We start from the raw sequence: 20,704 nt of genomic DNA on the forward strand, positions 1-20,704 counted from the left end.
TTATGGTTTTCTCTGGGTATATGCCCAGTAGTGGGATTGCTGGGTCATATGGTAATTCTATTTTTAGTTTTTTAAGGAACCTCCATACTGTTCTCCATAGTGGCTGTATCAATTTACATTCCCACCAACAGTGCAGGAGGGTTCCCTTTTCTCCACACTCTCTCCAGCATTTGTTGTTTGTAGATATTCGGATGATGCCCATTCTAACTGGTGTGAGGTGATACCTCATTGTAGTTTTGATTTGCATTTCTCTAATAATTAGTGATGTTGAGCAGCTTTTCATGTGCTTCTTGGCCATCTGTATGTCTTCTTTGGAGAAATGTTTATTTAGGTCTTCTGCCCATTTTTTAATTGGGTTGTTCGGTTTTCTGATATTGCGCTGCATAAGCTGTTTATATATTTTGGAGATTAATCCTTTGTCCATTGATTTGTTTGCCAATAGTTTCTCCCATTGTGAGGGTTGTCTTAATGCCTTGTTTATAGTTTCCTTTGCTGTGCAAAAGCTTTTAAGTTTCATTTGGTCCCATTTGTTTATTTTTGTTTTCATTTCCATTACTCTAGGAGGTGGATCACAAAAGATCTTGCTGTGATTTATGTCAAAGAGTGTTCTTCCTATGTTTTCCTCTAAGAGTTTTACTGTGTCCGGTCTTACATTTAGGTCTTTATTCCATTTGGAGTTTATTTTTGTGTATGGTGTTAAGGAGTGTTCTAATTTCATTCTTTTACATGTAGCTGTCCAGTTTTCCCAGCACCACTTATTGAAGAGACTGTCTTTCTTCCATTGTATATTCTAGGTGTCTAATTTCTTAGTACTTCTCTGAAATTAATTTCTAGTGAATGATTCAAGTGATGTGATCTGTATGTATGTACATGAGCCTCATCACAGTAGCTTGGAGTAGCAAGTTAAAGGTTATTCCAAGGATTGTGTGGTTCCACACAATCTGATGAAAGCGTTATGTTTCCTTAAGTAGACTCAGGTTCTCATGGAATGATTCTCAGATCAACAGGTGCAGCATCACCTGGGAACTTACTAGAAATGGACTTTCTCAGGCCCTACTGAATCAGAAACTCTGGCAGTAAAGGGCCTGCAATCAGTATTTTTTAAGGCATTCTCCAGGTGAGTTTGATGTGCACTAAAGTTTGGAAACCACTGGGTGAAACTATTCTTAGAAAAGTCTATTTCGTACCCCCTGCTTTCAGGCCAAGTTTAGGACATTTTGATAAGGAAGTGGCTGCAGAATGAACAGTCCAGTGTCAATAGCTTATATTTTCCATCTCTTTATCCTCAAAGAGCCTGAATCACTGTCACACAGTGTCTTGGGTTGCACAGCAACACTGAGCAACAGTTCACAGAAATCCAATGTCCAGATAAAACTGGAATTTGCAGACACAGCGTGTGAGTTCACTCATAAAAATTCGAACCAGAAGGCTTTTCGGGAATGAGTCCCATTAATTCCAAGGGCCTTGGATCACTGCTGCTTTCGAGGAGTAGAACATTGTTTCCTCAACAGACTGAACCTCAGGAACGAAGTGTTATTTACCTTTTTCTAGCTGTACGGCATCCTCACAAGCATCCTTTAAAGAAGTACTCAGTATCACCATGGCTCCGTTGGCAAAGGTAGATTAATGAATTCACTCAGCCTATGTTCTGGGTATCCAACAGGACTGAGGGCTCAGCTATAGCAGCCTAAAACCTGAGCTGTCCAAAAGCAGCCTCTGAAACCTTCAAATAATCATTCTCTCTGGTCCTTCTGTTGCCTGAAGCTTGATTTGTCGTGACACCTTACTGTTTCGCTGATGAGAAATAGCACAGAGCACTTCACAGCAGTTCTCATTAAAGGAGGGCAGCCAAGTGGAATTCATTCTTGGCTCTTCATAATTTTCAAGTGAGAATTTTACTGCATATTAATGAACACTAATTGACATTTGTGACTGGTTTTTATGGAAATCATGCATATATAATTTGCATGATAGTACCTAAGTGCAACTCTGAGAAGTTGGTGAGGGTTTTTGTATGTTGCTGGAGTTTTTTGTTTTTTTGTGTGTTTAATTCCCAACTCCAATCCCTGGCAGTAGTGTGGAATATTCACATGTCTCTAGGATCCGTCTATAAGGCAGTAGTGGCTCACAGCCCAGTTCGTGTGGTTGTGCCAGTTTATACCTGAGAGTACAGAGGGTCACAAAACACATCAGGGCAGGTCTCTGAAAGTAGGAGATGCTCCCACAGTAGTCAGGGGGATTTTCCAGCCCTCCTTTATAAATCAAATCTCCTGTTTCTGCTGAGTTATAGGAGTATCTCACTGTCCTGAGGATTGTTCCCAGGAGTATAGGACTCCTATCCTATATAATGTTTTCTAAACATCTCTGGGTTCACTTCACCAAATATGTACTGATCACCAGGCCCTGTGCGAGGTGGTAGAGCAAGACCACGTTGTCTTGTTCCCTGCTGCATCCCTAGGTCTTAGTGACCAGCCCATAATAGTTGGTCAGTCAACATTTATTGAATTAACGATCATGGTCTCTACCACCAGGGATCTATAATTCAGTATCCTTACAAAATCTGATTTTAAATACAATATAAAGACTGTTACTCTATATGTTAGAAGAAACAATGATTTAGAACTTGGGATTCTGTTAGAAACTTTAGAGAAACAAGATAGATAACCTTGGCTATATGATCCAAGTCTTTTGTATAGACGACCCTTCTCTATTGTGGAAATGAAAGAAGCCAATATTTATTGACGATCTAGTATATCAGTTCCATGTGCATGCATCCTGGACATCATATGATTTAATCATAACAAAACCTGTGAGGTGTAGATAGTATTATCCTCATTTCACTGAGGAGGCAGCTAAGAATTGGAGAAGTTAAGGGACTAACCTAAGACACCACAGATATAAAATGATGGAGCTGAGAGTTAAATTCAGCCTGGGCTTTGTCCATTGCAGTATCACTCATTATACCCAATGGTCCTAGGATGTGTGAAATGAAGCCAAACTCCATGTACTGGGATGGAGGCTGAATTGACCCCGGGACCCTGAGGTGTGCCCTGTGTTCAGTTGATCTACTGTTTACAGTAAATCTACTGCTTACAACACTGTTGTTCAGATCCTGTGGGGGACCCACTCCAATAGACAGTCTGATTCACTTTAATTCTACCAAGCAGCCAGAAATATTTAAACACTGTAAGCAGAGGGAGAAGTCAGATTTCATAGAAGAAAATTTACAAGTAATATCAAAAGGTTGAGTATGGCCTTCTGTAATGTTGAACAAAAATGTCCTACAGATTGCAGAAAAAAATCACTGACTGTGCGCTGGGAAGCTCTGGAGAGGAGAGGCTTTAGAACACAGGGATTAGGAAAGAATGGTGGGATAATCCAAGAATTCATACAGAGCCCAAGGATCCGAAAGGTTCGTTTTCTCTAAGACTCACATTAAAGTGGTGAATCAAGTCCACTCTCCTTCACCCCACCCTGTCCTCTTCCCAACCCTGTCAAGGGACAGTGATTCCCTTCTGCTTCTAAACTCCCCTAAGAGGGAAGTATTTGGAGCAGCTGTCTCTCCTCCCCTTGATCTTCCCTCCGGTGAATCAAGATTCCCTGCACGAGCCCTGCTCCAGGGTCCTGGGGATGATTATTCAGAAACCATGAAAGTATGTGGAAAACTTAACTGGAGGCACTTCAGAGGCTTTAAAAGAGAACTTTTATCATTTCTCCCTCTTTTATAAGGCAAATCTGAGGTTCTGAGAAGCAGATTAATTCAGTACACTTTACATTGTTGGGGAGAAAATGTACAAGTTCCAAAACTTATACTCTTCCAAGAGAATATTCTTTCCCCTTCCACAGTGTTCCTTTTTTCTCTCGGACCTCCTCCACAAACTTCTAACTACAGCCTTAGAGCTGTTACCCCTATGGCCCTGCTCTCTCCAGTTGCCTCCACTGGCCCTGCACACATTCTGTGTATTCATATCAAACTTGCCTTCCTGCTGGTCACTATTCCCATCCGGCACTCCCCTGTACACACACACCGTCTCCATCTTCCCTTCCCCAAGCCCAGGCCTTTGCCCCAGATGTTTCAAGTGCGTGAAAGGCCAATCATAACTTCCTTTAAAGGACCTTTAAAGTAGTATAGAAAGAGCACTGAACTTGGGACACCAAGATTCTCTTCCTAGGCTCACCATGTGATCCCTGAACCTCCCAACCTCTGTGGGGCAGTTTTCTGACCCATAAAATGGAGACTGGACTTGATTATATCTGAGGTTGCTTCCATCTCCAATATTCTGTGACTTCACGTACTTTCCTGACTGAACTGTCTTGTTCATAGACACACAGTACTTTTCCACCCTAATCTCATGCTTATCCTCTCTTAGAAAGAATTTACAGCTGTAAGCCATCTTCTGTGTTGAGGATCTCTGTGGTGGGTGGTTGTTAGGGGAGGTTTAATCCCCTCTGCCCTGTGTGTACTTGTCTGCTGCCTCCACAAAGAGCAGTGTATGCTTAGGCAAGAGACATGAATTTTACTGTTAGTATAAGTGACCCATATGCAGCATGTTTGTAAATCTGCTACCAGAGCATAACACAGTGCATTCAAAAACAATTAAAATGCATTTTACATTCCCTGCTGTTTATAATTATCCATGTATCTGCTGCCTATATTAACATAGTTAATGTGGAGGTAACACTTGAGACAATACTAATGCCAGAAGGAACGTTAGTATCTAGTCAGTGCTATTGGTGGTGGTTTGAATAGATATATTTTTTATTAATTTGCATGTGGTTCTGACTTACCTCTTCTTCATGGATAACCTGAGGCTGAGATACTTCAAACAATGTATCTATTTGCTCACATTGGGTAGAAACATTGGTATTACTTCAGCTGTCCCTTCTGCTTTTAATATAAAGCATGTATTGGGTTGAAAAATGAAGGAATAAGGAAATCCAGAAAAAAGGAAAATAGTCATAGGATAATAAAACGAGCCAGAAATACCTAACACTGCACAGTTGCTATAAGTGAACCACATATTTGATTCCAAGCTTCCCAGCAGCCAAAAGAGAAAGAAATGTACTACTCATGACATGAAAATGTTCCAGAAAAAGACAACTTTTCCTGGTATTTGAAAGGAAGAGAAATTTCCACCATCTGTCCTCATGGAGGAGCCACTAAGTCAGTGTTGTAGACCACACCTTCGACAATATTTTACTAATACCTACAATGCTAATTTTGTTCATTTATTCAACAATCATTTATTGCATGCCTACTATGTGCCATATATGTTTCAGTGCGTTACAGTTATTGTTCTTTTTGATGCTCAAATTATCCTGTCATTGACCAGTGGAAGCCTGTTGACTCCTGCATCCCTTTGACATGATTCTGTACTCTCTGTAGTCTGATAATTTTTCATGCTCTAGTATGACAAAATGTCCCAGTTTCATCTCATATATTTCCAGCTCCATAACTTAAATTGACTATTTCACTAAAGAAACCTGATTCCTTTTAGTGAAAAATGGTTTTAGACACTACAATCTGGGCACTTGGAGTGCTTATTGTTGCTGTGTTGTACTTACTTCCAAACTTCAGTTAACAGACTAGGAAATATGAATATTTTAGGAAAAGAAAAATTTTGAGTCCATACTGATATTTCCCATTTAAATAAAAGATTGAGAGATTTTTAACTTATTTTATTTTATATGCATATTTTTTTCTCTTACTTTGAAATTCTTAGTTCCCATTGACATGAACATAATTACCTATTTGCTTTATCTAATAGGTAGATGTGTGTATGTGTATATGTATTTATATCCATCTATATAAAATAAGGACAATACCCACTTAATGCCATTTAAGATTTCTTTGTGGTTATTTTTTGTCTTTCGGGTATATAATCAAATTACTTAAAATAATAATTCTCTATGTGGTTATGTCATTAACTTGATGATAATAATTTGTTTCAGCTTGCTTTCTAATTTTTAGATATTTATTTTCTCTTTGATTTAATTTTGTTTTTTTTGAAGTTTTGAATTTTATTTTATTTATTTTTTATATAGCAGGTTCTTATTAGTTATCCATTTTATACATATTAGTGTATACATGTCAATCCCCATCTCCCAATTCATCACACCACCACCACCACCCCTGCCACTTTCCCCCCTTGGTGTCCATACTTTTTTCTCTATATCTGTGTCTCTGTTTCTGCCCTGCAAACCAGTTCATCTGTACCATTTTTCTAGGTTCCACATATATGCGTTAATATACGATGTTTGCTTTTCTTTTTCTGACTTCACTCTGTATGACAGTCTCTAGATCCATCCACGTCTCTACAAATGACCCAATTTTGTTCCCTTTTATGGCTGAGTAATATTCCATTGTATATACGTACCACATTTTCTTTATCCATTTGACTGTCGATGGGCATTTAGGTTGCCTCCATGACCTGGCTATTGCAAATAGTGCTGCAATGAACATTGGGGTGCATGTGTCTTTTTGAATTATGGTTTTCTCTGGGTATATGCCCAGTAGTGGGATTGCTGGGTCATATGGTAATTCTATTTTTAGTTTTATAAAGACCTTCCATACTGTTCTCCATAGTGGCTGTATCAATTTACATTCCCACCAACAATGTAAGAGGGTTCCATTTTCTCCACACCCTCTCCAGCATTTGTTGTTTGTAGACTTTCTGTTGATGCCCATTCTAACTGGTGTGAGGTGATATCTCATTGTAGTTTTGATTTGCATTTCTTTAATAATTAGTGATGTTGAGCAGCTTTTCATGTGCCTCTTGGCCATCTGTATGTCTTCTCTGGAGAAATATTTGTTTAGGTCTTCTGCCCATTTTTTGATGGGGTTGGTTTTTTTTTTAATATTGAGCTGTATGAGCTGTTTATATATTTTGGAGATTAATCCTTTGTCCATTGATTTGTTTGCAAATATTTTCTCCCATTCTGAAGGTTGTCTTTTCATCTTGTTTGTAGTTTCCTTTGCTTTGCAAAAGCTTTTAAGTTTCATTAGGTCCCATTTGTTTATTTTTGTTTTTATTTCCATTACTCTAGGAGGTGGATCAAAAAAGATCTTGCTGTGATTTATGTCAAAGAGTGTTCTTCCTATGTTTTCCTCTAAGAGTTTTACTGTGTCCGGTGTTACATTTAGGTCTTTAATCCATTTTGAGTTTATTTTTGTGTATGGTGTTAAGGAGTGTTCTAATTTCATTCTTTAAATGTAGCTGTCCAGTTTTCCCAGCACCACTTATTGAAGAGACTGTCTTTTCTCCATTGTATATCATTGCCTCCTTTGTCATAGATTGGTTGACCATAGGTTCGTGGGTTTATCTCTGGGCTTTCTATCCTGTTCCATTGATCTATAGTTCTGTTTTTGTGCCAGTACCATACTGTCTTGATTACTGTAGCTTTGTAGTATAGTCTGAAGTCAGGGAGCCTGATTCCTCCAGCTCCGTTTTTTTCCCTCAAGACTGCTTTGGCTATTCGGGGTCTTTTGTGTCTCCATACAGATTTTAAGATTTTTATTCTTGTTCTGTAAAAAATGCCATTAGTAATTTCATAGGGATTGCATTGAATCTGTAGACTGCTTTGGGTAGTATAGTCATTTTCACAATATTGATACTTCCAATCCAACAAAATGGTATATCTCTCCATCTGTTTGTATCATCTTTAATTTCTTTCATCAGTGTCTTAATAGTTTTCTGCATACAGGTCTTTTGTCTCCCTAGGTAGTTTTATTCCTAGGTATTTTATTCTTTTTGTTGCAGTGGTAAATGGGAGTGTTTCCTTAATTTCTCTTTCAGATTTTTCATCATTAGTGTATAGGAATGCAAGAGATTTCTGTGCATTAATTTTGTATCCTGCAGCTTTACCAAATTCATTGATTAGCTCTAGTAGTTTTCTGGTGACATCTTTCGGATTCTCTATGTATAGCATCATGTCATCTGCAAACAGTGACAGTTTTACTTCTTCTTTTCCAATGTGTATTCCTTTTATTTCCTTTTCTTCTCTGATTGCCAAGGCTAGGACTTCCAGAATATGTTGAATAATAGTGGCGAGAGTGGACATCCTTGTCTTGTTTCTGGTCTTAGAGGAAATGCTTTCAGTTTTTCACCATTGAGAATGATGTTTGTTGTGTGTTTGTCATATATGACCTTTATTATGTTGAGGTAGGTTCCCTCTATGCCCATTTTCTGGAGAGTTTTTATCATAAATGGTGTTGAATTTTGTCAAAAGCTTTTTCTGCATCTATTGATATGATCATATGGTTTTTATTCTTCAATTTGTTAGTATGGTGTATCACATTGATAGATTTGCATATATTAAATAATCCTTGCATTGTTGGGATAAATCCCACTTGATCATGGTGTATGATTCTTTTAATGTGTTGTTGGATTCTGTTTGCTAGTATTTCGTTGAGGATTTTTGCATCTATATTCATCAGTGATATTGGTCTGTAGTTTTCTTTTTTTGTAGCATCTTTGTCTGGTTTTGGTATCAGGGTGATGGTGGCCTCATAGAATGAGTTTGGAGGTTCCTTCTTCTGCAAGTTTTGGAAGAGTTTGAGAAGGATGGGTGTTAGCTCTTCTCTATATGTTTGATAGAATTCACCTGTGAAGCCATCTGGTCCTGGACTTCTGTTTGTTGGAAGTGTGATTTTTAATCACACTTTCAATTTCATTACTTGTGATTTGTCTGTTCATATTTTCTATTTCTTCCTGATTCAGTCTTGGAAGGTTATACCTTTCTAAGAATTTGTCCACTTCTTCCAGGTTGTCCATTTTATTGGCCTAGGTTTGCTTGTAGTACTCTCTTAGGATGTTTTGTATTTCTGCAGTGTCTGTTGTAACTTCTCATTTTTCATTTCTAATTTTATTGATTTGAGTCCTCTCCTCTTTTTCTTGATCAGTCTGGCTAATGGTTTATCAATTTTGTTTATCTTCTCAAAGAACCAACTTTTGGTTTTATTGATCTTTGCTATTTTCTTTGTTTCTGTTTCGTTTATTTCTGCTCTGATCTTTATGATTTCTTTCCTTCTACTAACTTTGGGTTTTGTTTGTTCTTCTTTCTCTAGTTCCTTTAGGTGTAAAGTTAGATAGTTTATTTGAGATTTTTCTTGTTTGTTGAGGTAGGCTTGTATAGCTATAAACTTCCCTCTTAGAACTGCTTTTGCTGCATCCCATAGGTTTTGGATCATCATGTTTTCATGGTAATTTGTCTCTAGGTATTTTTTGACTTCCTCTTTGATTTCTTCAGTGATCTCTTGGTTATTTACTAATGTATTGTTTAGCCTCCATGTGTTTGTGTTCTTTACGTTTTTTCCCCTGTAATTGATTTCTAATCTCATAGCGTTGTGGTCAGAAAGATGCTTTATATGATTTCAATTTTCTTAAATTTACTGAGGCTTGATTTGTGACACAAGATGTGATCTATCCTGGAGAATGTTCCGTGTGCACTTGAGAAGAAAGTGTAATCTGCTGTTTTGGGATGGAATATCCTATAAGTATCAATTAAATCTGTGTGGTCTATTGTGTCATTTAAAGCTTGTGTTTCCTTATTAATTTTCTGTTTGGATGATATGTCCACTGGTGTAAGTGAGGTGTTAAAAGTTCCCCACTATTTTTGTGTTACTGTTGGTTTCCTCTTTTATAGCTGTTAGCAGTTGCCTTATGTATTGAGGTGCTCCTATGTTGGATGCATATATATTTATAATTGTTATATCTTCTTCTTGGATTGATTCCTTGGTCATTATGTAGTGTCCTTCCTTGTCTCTTGTAACATTCTTTATTTTAAAGTCTATTTTATCTGATATGAGTATTGCTACTGCAGCTTTCTTTTGATTTACATTTGCATGGAATAGCTTTTTCCATCCCCTCACTTTCAGTCTGTATGTGTCCCTAGGTCTGAAGTGGGTCTCTTGTAGACAGCATATATATGGGTCTTGTTTTTGTATCCATTCAGCAAGCCTGTGTCTTTTGGTTGGAGCATTTAATCCATTCACGTTTAAGGTAATTATCGATATGTATGTTCCTGTTACCATTTTCTTAATTGTTATGGTTTGTTTTTGTAGGTCCTTTTCTTCTCCTGTGTTTCTCACGTAGAAAAGTTCCTTTAGCATTAGTTGTAGAGCTGGTTTGATGGTACTGAATTCTCTTAGCTTTTGCTTGTCTGTAAAGCTTTTGATTTCTCCATCATATCTGAATGAGATCCTTGCTGGGTTGAGTAATCTTGGTTGTAGGTTCTTCCCTTTCATCACTTTAAATATATCATGCCACTCCCTTCTGGCTTGTAGAGTTTCTGCTGAGAAATATATATAAGGAGTTCCCTTATATGTTATTTGTTGATTTTCCCTTGCTGCTTTCAGTAATTTTTCTTTGTCTTTAATTTTTGCCAGTTTGATTACTATGCGTCTTTGTGTGTTTTTCCTTGGGTTTATCCTGCCTGGGACTCTCTGCACTTCCTGGATTTGGGTGGCTATTTCCTTTCCCACATTAGGGAAGTTTTTGACTATAATCTCTTCAAATATTTTCTCGGGTCCTTTCTCTCTCTCTTCTCCTTCTGGGACCCCTGTAATGCGAATATTGTTGCGTTTAATGTTGTCCCAGAGGTTGCTTAGGCTGTCTTCATTTCTTTTCATTCTTATTTTCTTTATTCTGTTCCATGGCTGTGAATTCCACCATTCTGTCTTCCAGGTCACTTATCTGTTCTTCTTTTTTTTTTAATTTTTTAAAATCTTTTCTTCTGCCTCAGTTATTCTGCTATTGATTCCTTCTAGTATATTTTTCATTTCAGTTATTGTATTGTTCATCTCTGTTTGTTTGTTCTTTAATTCTTCTAGGTGTTTGTGTTTTAATTCTTCTAGGTCTTTGTTAAACATTTCTTGCATCTTCTTGATCTTTGCCTCCATTCTTTTTCTGAGGTCCTGGATCATCTTCACTATCGTTATTCTGAATTCTTTTTCTGGAAGGTTGCCTATCTCCACTGCATTTAGGTGTTTTTCTGGGGTTTTATCTTGTTCCTTCATCTGGCATATAGCCCTCTGCCTTTTCATCTTGTCTGTCTTTCTGTGAATGTGGTTTTTGTTCCACAGGCTGCAGGATTGTAGTTCTTCTTGCTTCTGCTGTCTCCCCTCTGGTGGATCACCAGTATTTTATTTTTGGAGTGTCTAATCTACTATATTTTTAATTTTGTAATTGCATTTTAATCTCTAGAATTCTGTTTGGGTTTTTAAAATATATTCTCCATTTCTCCTTTCATTTTGTTTATGTTCTGTTTTATATCTTTGAGCATATTTATAATAGTTGTTTTAAAGTCCTTATGTGGGCTTCCCTGGTGGCGCTGCTGGTTGAGAGTCTGCCTGCTGATGCAGGGGACGTGGGTTCATGCCCTGGTCCAGGAAGATCCCACATGCCGTGGAGCGGCTGGGCTGGTGAGCCATGGCCGCTGAGCCTGCACGTCCGGAGCCTGTGCTCCACAACAGGAGAGGCCACAACAGTGAGAGGCCCGCATACTGAAAAAAATAAATAAATAAATAAAAAGAAGGCGTCATGTGCCAATTATATTATTTCTGTATTTTTTTTTCTATTTTTTGGCTGCGCTGCACAGGATGCAGGATCCTAATTCCCTGACCAGGGATCAAATATATGCCCTCTGCCATGGAAGTGCGGTGTCCTAACCTCTGGATTGTCAGGGAAGTCCCTCTGTATGTTTTTATTGAATTTTTAAAGTGTATTGTTATTTCTTGCTTCTTTGCATGCCTGGTAATTTTTTATTGATGATGGACATTTTGAATTTTATGTTGTTGAGTGCTGGCTCTTGTATTCCTTGAACCAACATTGTATTTTGTTCTGGAATGCAGTTAAGCTTTTTGTGGATCAATCTGATCCTTTTAAGGCTTACTTTTGAGCATTATTAGGGAAGGTCCAGAGTAGTTTCTAGTCTAGGGTTTATTTAGTCCCATTTTTTTCTGAGAATTGTGTCCAATGTCCTGTATATTATCAGGTCTCTCCACTCTGGCTGGTGGGAACACAAAGTATTCCCAACCCTGTGTGAACTCCAGGAAATGTTCAGCTACTGCCTACCAGTGGTTATTTCTTTCACTTCAAGTAGTTTCCTCTCACTCATGCCTAGATCAATACTCAGAAAAAGACTGAGAGGATCCCCTGCAGGTTTCCAAAGCACTCTCTTTCTTGGTATCTCCATCTTCTTCATTACTCTGCCTCACAGATTTGTTTGCCTGATGTCCCTAAACTGCAATCTATTCTCCTTACCTCAGCAAGACTTCTGGGCTCTCTTTGGGTTTCCCTCCTTGTGCTGTGACCTGGGAACTGCCTTCAGGCAGTAACTGGGGATCAATTATTGTCACTGGAAGGATATATTTATTTATTTATATTTCACTCTATATCTGTCAGTCAACTGTAGGTTCACCTCATTTGTTTTCCAAAGTCCTGTGAAATCTGTTATCCAATATCTGGTAAGAGTTGCTTTGTATATTTTGTCTGGTTTTCGAGGTGTTTACAGCAGGACGGCAATTCCAGTAGCAGTTAATTCTTCATGAACAGAAGCAGAAGTTGTACCAACTACAAAACAAATTTTTAAAAGACAGTAATTGTAGGACTAGCTTTTCAATAGCCAGAAATAATGTGTAGAAGAATAGGGTAGATTTTTGTGGAAAGATATGGGGGCTGTTGAGAGTTGTGAACCTGTAAAGGACCATCTTGCTCTTTGGAACAGTGTAGTTGATGCAGTATCTGTTTTGCTGATCCTAATCACCAGGCAGGATTCTGTCAAATAAAATGTAAACCCTACCATTTCATCTTCTTGGGCCTGCTACTGTCTGTGGACTAGACAGTTGACCTCTAGACTTTGGTGGGGGCAGGAATTGCTCTTGGAGGAGCCTGGCAGGCCTTTCTCTTCGTGCCTTGGATTCTGTATCTATCTCATGGTCAAATGCCTCACTATTATCCCCTCTGACACACTACTTCCCACCCACTTTCCCAATCACTCAATACTTTTTGAAATCATTCAACTCTGTCCTCTCAATAACTAAGCCATTCACTTGTTTCACCACTTCTTCATGTGTGAATCTCTGTAAATGTGTGCTAATGTTATAATTGAATGCCTGCCCCGTGGAAGAGCCTAGAATCACGGTTTATAAAGTTCCTACACTGGATATCCATGGACTGGAGGGGTGCCTAAGCATTCAAAGTTCCATGCCAGTGAGTTCAGTCTGTCCAAGGTGACCTTTAGAATGTGCTCAGAAATTTATGTTCAGCTGGACAATCCTATCATGTTCACAGAATCTCCCAAAGATGATTTGGGCTTAAGGTTGTTAGCCCTTCTGAAATCCACAGTGTTGACCAGGGTTTCTCTACCTTAGCATTACTGACATTTGGGGCTGGGTAAGTCTTTGTTATTTGGACCATTCTGTGAATTGCAGGATGTTTAACAGCATCCCTGGCCTCTACCTACCACATGTCAGTAGCACCTTCCTCTCAGTTTTGACAACCACAATGTGTCCAGACACTGCCAAATGTCCTCTGGATGTGCAAAATTGCCCCAGTTGAGAGTTACTGATATAGACATACTGTTGTGGGCCACACTCCAGAGATCCCATAGATGTGAAGCTCTGGGAACTAAGCATGAAGAAACCTAACAGGCCATTGAAGCTCTGGGAACTAAGCATGAAGAAACCTAACAGGCCATTGGTGTCTTCTTGGGGTGAGGTCAGTCCAGGGTGTCTACCCCATGCAGGGTATTAACTGGGAGGACATTGACCTTTCAGTTAAACTCCTGGATTTGAGTCCCGCCTCTGCAGATTTGGAGCAAGATTCTTCACTTTTCTGCTCTTCAGTTTTCTTATGTGAAAATGAGGAGATGTCTTGTTTACCTCACATGACACAGTTGTGAGAACAAAATGAGGTTTTACATATATACACACACACATCTATATGATGTAAGGATACACAGACAGGGACTTAATAATGGTTTAAATGTAAGTGTACTTATTTGCCAGTATGATTAAAAGGGCAATATAGGAAAAATATATTTTTCAATCCATCATATAGTCCTCCCTGTGGCTTCCAGTATTGCTGTATGCTAGAAAGCACAATAGGGGATGTCTAACTTTTAAGAAAAAAAAATTATCTTTTTAGCAATTAAATTTTCAACTAAATTAAGATGCAAATAGTCAGATTTTTATATTTACTCCTTAATTTTGCATTCAGTAATCTGATCAGACTTCACAAGAATTTAAATGTCTTGACAGGAGGTAGTGGCTTTTAGTTCTCTTGGGATTTCATTGTAATGAGCCTGGTAAATAATTCAGGAAGATATGAGAGGCCAATATATGGGCAGCACCTGGTGCTATATTGTTCCTGTCTAAGCATGCAGAATCCAAAGATGGCATTCTACACCAGTCACTATTGTTCTGACTTAAACACAAGTCCTGTATTCAGTGGCCATTGGAATAATAATAATTGATTTTTTTCCTCTTCCAAGTTTCCTCCACAATAAAAGAAAACTGTGCTAAGCTGTTTCAGAAACACAAAGGAGAAGTGGCATCCTTTTTTAAATTCCCACTGGTAAAATTTCAAATCTGTTTCTCTGTTACGGGGTAGATTGCTTCAAAGTATTGGGGACATGTCTGCCTTTTCTGCTGGAGTTAATTTAAGCCTCTCTACTTTTGAGCATTTCTACTTTTGTTCTGCAAGGTAGAGCTTTTTTTTAGATCACAGTATTCATATTGCAATCATCTTCTGAGAGAAATAACACCATCCTCTGGCCACTTGCTCACTCTGTGGGAATTCTTAGAACCCTCAGTTTCTCTCCCTGTTACCTGAGTAGCCTACCCCACTTCTAGTAGTCTAACAGTTAAAAAATAAACAAACAGAAAACTCTTGGCAAAGGGCTTGCATATCCTTTTGAGATCCCAGCTGACTGGGCATAGAATGTTCCTCCCTTCACTGAGCTAACAGGAGTGAACAGGACCAACCGACAGACAATGTATGCAAACAGTATGGGGCACCTGAGCCTACCACCACCCAGGATCAGACAGAGCTTAATCCCTAAGTTGCATAGAAAGATCTTTGAAGGGCAGGGGGGGTTTCCACTAGGGAAAAAAAGAAGATGTGTTCACATATTGAAACTAAAATTCTTGTAGTGCTGGACCATAAAAGGGATCAGAAGAGGGACTGTAGAGCTGTATATCTATAAATTGTTAGGTGTGCTTTGTCTTTGTTTTTAAAGTATTGTTTATTAAAGAGGTTTTGAAATATATTTATTTAAATATATACTATATTTTAAACCTTTGTTATATATAATGTATATAACTACATATAATAAAAATATATAGTTAAAATGTGTAAAATATTTTAAACCTCTGTAATAAGCCATTTACATATATGTGTGTGTTTGGGTTTATTTGTGTGTGTTATATATAAATAACATTTGTTTTTTAACAGGCTTAATTGCTTTCTTCTCCTTTGAGACCTGTGTGAGAGTACTTGGAGCAGCGACTGCCATCTGGTGGCAAGCCAGAATCATCGCCGTGTGTGACTTCATGGTTACTAAGATGCCCACTCTTGACTCACATGGTCTGCACTGGCAGCAGGGGACGAGGAGAGCCTGGAGGGTGTCTGATGAAGGAGCTTAGTGAAATAACTCTCCACTTCCACCTGAATGGATTGTTCATCCCAGATTCTGCACCAGGAGCCAGCTTCAAAATGGCACCTCTGAAGAAAAGATTTGAGTTGCTCTTCTGTTTTACTCAAAGATCTTCTGGTTATCTACTGGTGGGTAACCAAGACTGTGAATAAGCACATACCAAGAGGGGCATATGATGACATGGAGCCTGAAATAAACTGCTCTGAATTGTGTGATGGTTTTCCTGGCCAGGAGCTGGAGCGGAGACCCCTTCATGATCTCTGCAGGACAACAATTGTAAGTGAGCAGCCATGGGGTGTCAGGGCTGCTTAGATGTACACGTTGTTGTTATTATTGTTGATGATGGTAGTGGTGGTGGAGGGGGGAGAAGTACGAGGAGGAAATGCTTATGCAGGACATTATGTCCCAGCTCTGGGGGTGATGGGGGCAGTTCATGTTTGATCTATAGAAGAGCCTTCGTTCCTAACAGCTTCTCTTCATTCTGTTCTCAGACCTCTTCCCACCACAGCAGTAAGACCATTTCTTCATTATCTCCTGTCCTCTTGGGTGTTGTTTTGACTTTCCTCAGCTGTGGACTTCTGCTGATAGCCTTCTTTCTTGGCTTCACAATTCGCTGCAGGAAGAACAGGTAAGCAGCCCCATGCCTAGTTTCTCATATCTCGTTGCCTGAAACATGAAACCCAGAGTGTTAGTGTCATTTTGGCAGCATGAGCTGCTGGCTGGTATCAGCAAAGCTTGTGTTCTACTGTGGCATTAAACTATGTGAGAAGCTGTCCCTGAAGGAGGCCTGGCCTTGCAGTACAATTCCCTCTTGAGAACGAGAAAGGTCTGGCCCACTCTTGTGCTAACTACTACAAGGATATCCAAAGAAGAGAATGAAGAGTCTCTCCTCATAAAGGATGGTGAGATCTTTCCGAGACGATGAGGTATTTGTATTAAAAATAGAGAGCACGCAGAGAAATATTCCAAGGCAACATTAAAGTTTATGGCCGCACAATTGGAACCAGTCTGGGTAAGCTAAGGTTTCCGTAAAGATAGTGAAGCCCCACTACCTGGCTATTCTGCTAGGCAATTGTGACTGGTTGGAAAGTCGCTGGCTCATCCAGGTAAGGGCGTATGGCACCCAGGACTGACAAAAGAAACAAAGTGATGGCTTTTTTTCTGAAGGGACTTGCAGAATCTTTCCTTCACTGGTATCCAGTCCTTCCCTCAAGGCCCACCCCATCTCTCCCACTCTGTGCCATCCTCCTGCCCCGGCTATCCCAGGCTCCCTCCTGAGAAGCCCTGCTCCAGCCTTCTCTCCCTGGTCTACAGGTGATTTCTGGATGCAGCCCATGTCAGATTTCAACAACCCCCTCAGAGATGCCAAACTCGCCTGTCCCCACAGCAGCCTGAAACTTTGTGGCGATCAAGTGTATTACGCTCTGTTGCCTGGGTTTGGCACTCAGATGAGGGTCAGTCAGTTGGATTTGTCTGCAGGCATTTTGGGGTGCCACTGGCCATCTGAGGCTTGGAGGACATGGAACTGTTAGGCAGCAGTGGCTTGATCTGCTGGGTCAACCTCAGCATGGCAGTGAGGAGTGGCACTTGGCCCTGGGTGCACCCTGAAGCTTCCCCAGCCACTTTTCATTCTGTTCCTCAAATACACTAAGCCCACTCCCATCTTAAGGCCTTTGATTTACTGTCACTTTACTGTTCCCACTGCCTGACAGTCTTCTCCAGATCGTCCCATGACTAGTTCCTTCTCATCTGATAGGTCTTGTCTCAATTGTCATCTCTTCAGGGAGGATTTCCCTGATCATCCTATCTAAGGTAGCATCTCTACAGAATGGCCACCCAACCCCCTACGTCTCATGCCATATCCCATCACCCTGTTTTATTTTCTTCATAGCAAGTATCACTCTCTGATAATACCATATTTATTGATTTACCTGTTTATTGTCTGCATTCCCCACCAGAATGTAAAGTCTGTGAACACAAGGACCTTGTCTGTCATGTTCACCACTGTTTCCAGCATTTAGAACAGACTGGAACGTAGTAAGTGCTCAGTAAATATGTTTTCAGTGATCCTGGGAGTAAGGAGATTTAAATCCCAGCAGTAGCTGCTGCCAAGAAAATGACTAGGAAAATCACACATTCCAAGGTTAGAAAACTATGGAGTATACTATTTTCAGTTACAACACATTTCTATAATGCAAGTTAGTACCCAATTGGCAAATAAGAAAATAACATCATTGGTTCATATGTAATTTTTTCCCCAGCTAATCAATAGTTTAAAGCATCCAGGGGCAAGCTTTCTTACAGTTAAAGAAGGAAGCCTTAAGCTAAGAATACTGTGATAGCAGTGCAAGCAGTAGCTGGTTTAATGGCTTCAAGAACTGGTATTCTACCTACGATGTGACGCTATCTGATGAAGTTGCAGGAGTAGATGAAGACATGAAGACATTTCCCTCGTACTTAAAAACAATTGATTGCTGAAGAAAACAGAGATCCAAATTAGATTTTGATGACAATGTTATCTATTGGAGGTGAATGCCCTTAAGGACCTATGTCTTGCAGCTTTAAGGCTGTAAAAATCAGCTGTGATCCTGGGTACAAGTGGTAGTGGACATTTACTGAGTACTAGTATTTTAATTGAGATAATTATTATTTTTTATTAGTATTCTGGTTACAAAGTTAAATGTGTTTCATATGTTATGGCCCTACATTATTTTTCCCATAAGCCATTACTTTTATCCACAATTTTGTAGAATGCGAGGTTTTTTTAAAAGCATTTATATGTCTGAACACTTGTAAACAGTATTATAGTAGAAGCACCTATATTTGTTTCATTCTACTAAAGACTTTGTTCCTTGTCTTGCTTGCAGCGGGAGCATGACTTGGCATAAAAAATAACATATTAAGAGGCACTGTGAGTAAAAACACATTTTGCAGTTAAGTAGCTTACAAGGTCAGACAAGGAAACATAAAATAACCCAGTTTCAAAAGTGCTTTCTTAAATAGTAAAATTTGTTCAAAGGTGCAGCATCACAGTTAGATGCCTCATTTCACTCCAGTTCTGTGGTCTCTAAATTTGTGAATGTGACTCTGTGTGTGCATACACATGCATGTGTGTGCCAGAGTAAGAAAAACATTTTAATAAAATAAAAATAATGTAGCAATGTTCAAGTTCAGTCACCAATACTGCATTTTTGATAACATTTTAAAATGTAGTCTACAAGGGAAAATCAGTAAAGATACAGAAGACTTGAACAACTCCATCAACCAACTTGACCTAATTGACATTTGTATAATCCTACACCCAACAGCAGCAGAATACACATTCTTTTCAAGTACACACAGAACATTTACCAAGATAGATCATCTTCTGGGCCATAGAGAAGATCTTATTAAATTTAAAAGGATTCAAATTATACAAAGTATGTTCTCTGACCAGAATGGAATTAAATTAGAAATCCATAACAGAGAGATCTCTGGAAAATTCTGAAATATTTGGAAACTAAATAGAACACTTTAAAATAACCCATGGTCAAAGAAGAAATCAGAAGGGAAACTAGGAAGTATTTTCAACTGAATGAAGGTGAAAACACAATATATCAAAAAATTTTGGATGCCATTGAAGCAGTACTTCAGGGGAAATTAGAGCACTAAACTCCATATTATAAAGAAGAAAGAACCACCTTACAAAACAGGAAACAAGAGCAGATGAGTCCCCAAATAAACAGAAGAAAGGAATAATAAAAATCAAAGTGGAAACTTATAAAATGAAAAACAGAAAAGCAACAGATAAAAACAGCAAAACCAAAATCTTTATGAAGATCAATAAGATTGACCAACTTCTAGACCAAGTGACCAGGAAAAAAAAAGAGAATATATAACTACCCAAGTAAGGGAGAGAGAGCTGTCATCACTAAAGATTCTATAAATATTAGAAGGAAAATAAGTTAATATCATGAACAACTTTGGTAGGCAGTCTCTAAAATTGTTCTCCAATAAGTCCTACCTCCTGGTAGTCACAATATTGTGAAATCTCTTCTCCTTGAGTATGGGCTAGACTGACTGATTTGCTTATTAGTCACTTGGGATAAGGTTACAAAAAGACTATGGCTTCCAACTTGGATCCCTCTCACTCTTTCACTCACTCACTCTGAGGGATGCCACCTTCCATTTTGTGAGCTGCCCTGCAGCGAGGCCCACATGGCCAGGAGCTGATGTTTCCAGTCTGTGGCCATCAAGGACCTGAGGCTTATTAACAGCCATGTCAGTGAGCTTCAAAATAGATCTTCTGAGTCCTGCTAAGAGCAGTGTGAGTAAGCTTGGAAGCAGATTTTCCCCCAGTCGAGCCTTGGAGGACTGCAGCCGTGGCTCACCAAGGGGTATACTTGTGAGAGACCCTGAGCTAGAGGCACCCTGCTAAACTGTGCCTGTATTGTAGAAATGTTACTAGTTCTACACAAAGTCTTCTAAGAAACTGAAAATAAGGAAGCATTTCCTAACTTACTCTAATAAGTTAGGAAACAAAGAATTTAGAAGAGAAAAAAACTATAGGCTCATGAACATAGATCCAAAATTCTAAACAAAATTTTAACAAATTGGGTACAACCAATATCAAAAGGATAATTCATCATGACAAAGTGAAGTTTATTCCAGGAATGCAAAGTTGTTTTAACATCCATATATCAATCAATATAATACACCATGTTTACCAACTAAAAAAGAAAACCATATGATCATCTTAATAGGCATAGAAAGAGCATTTGACAAGGTTCAACATCCATTCCTGATAAAATCTCAACAAAGTAAAATAGAAAAGAACTCCCTACCATTTTTTAAAACATCTTTATTGGAGTATAATTGCTTTACAATGGTGTGTTAGTTTCTGCTTTATAACAAAGTGAATCAGTTATACATATACATATGTTCCCATATCTCTTCCCTCTTGCCTCTTCCTCCCTCCCACCCTCCCTATCCCACCCCTCGAGGTGGTCACAAAGCACCAAGCTGATCTCCCTGTGCTATGCGGCTGCTTCCCACTAGCTACCTATTT

At 38.9% G+C, this 20,704-nt stretch overlaps 1 protein-coding gene across 3 annotated transcripts in view; it reads left to right on the forward strand.

The window, feature by feature from the left end:
• The window catches only part of GPR156 (G protein-coupled receptor 156), a 94,390-nt gene that overhangs the window by 18,413 nt on the left and 55,273 nt on the right, over positions 1–20,704 (forward strand). For all 3 annotated transcript variants that reach the window (XM_032631654.1, XM_032631656.1, XM_032631655.1), the window contains exons 2-3: positions 15,456–15,933; positions 16,149–16,285. In XM_032631654.1, coding sequence (XP_032487545.1) covers positions 15,838–15,933; positions 16,149–16,285 — 233 coding nt within the window. In that variant the 5' untranslated portion in view covers positions 15,456–15,837. The remainder of the gene's footprint in view (positions 1–15,455; positions 15,934–16,148; positions 16,286–20,704) is intronic.

This window comes from Phocoena sinus, chromosome 4 (assembly GCF_008692025.1).
Source record: "Phocoena sinus isolate mPhoSin1 chromosome 4, mPhoSin1.pri, whole genome shotgun sequence".
NCBI classification, from domain to species: domain Eukaryota; kingdom Metazoa; phylum Chordata; class Mammalia; order Artiodactyla; family Phocoenidae; genus Phocoena; species Phocoena sinus.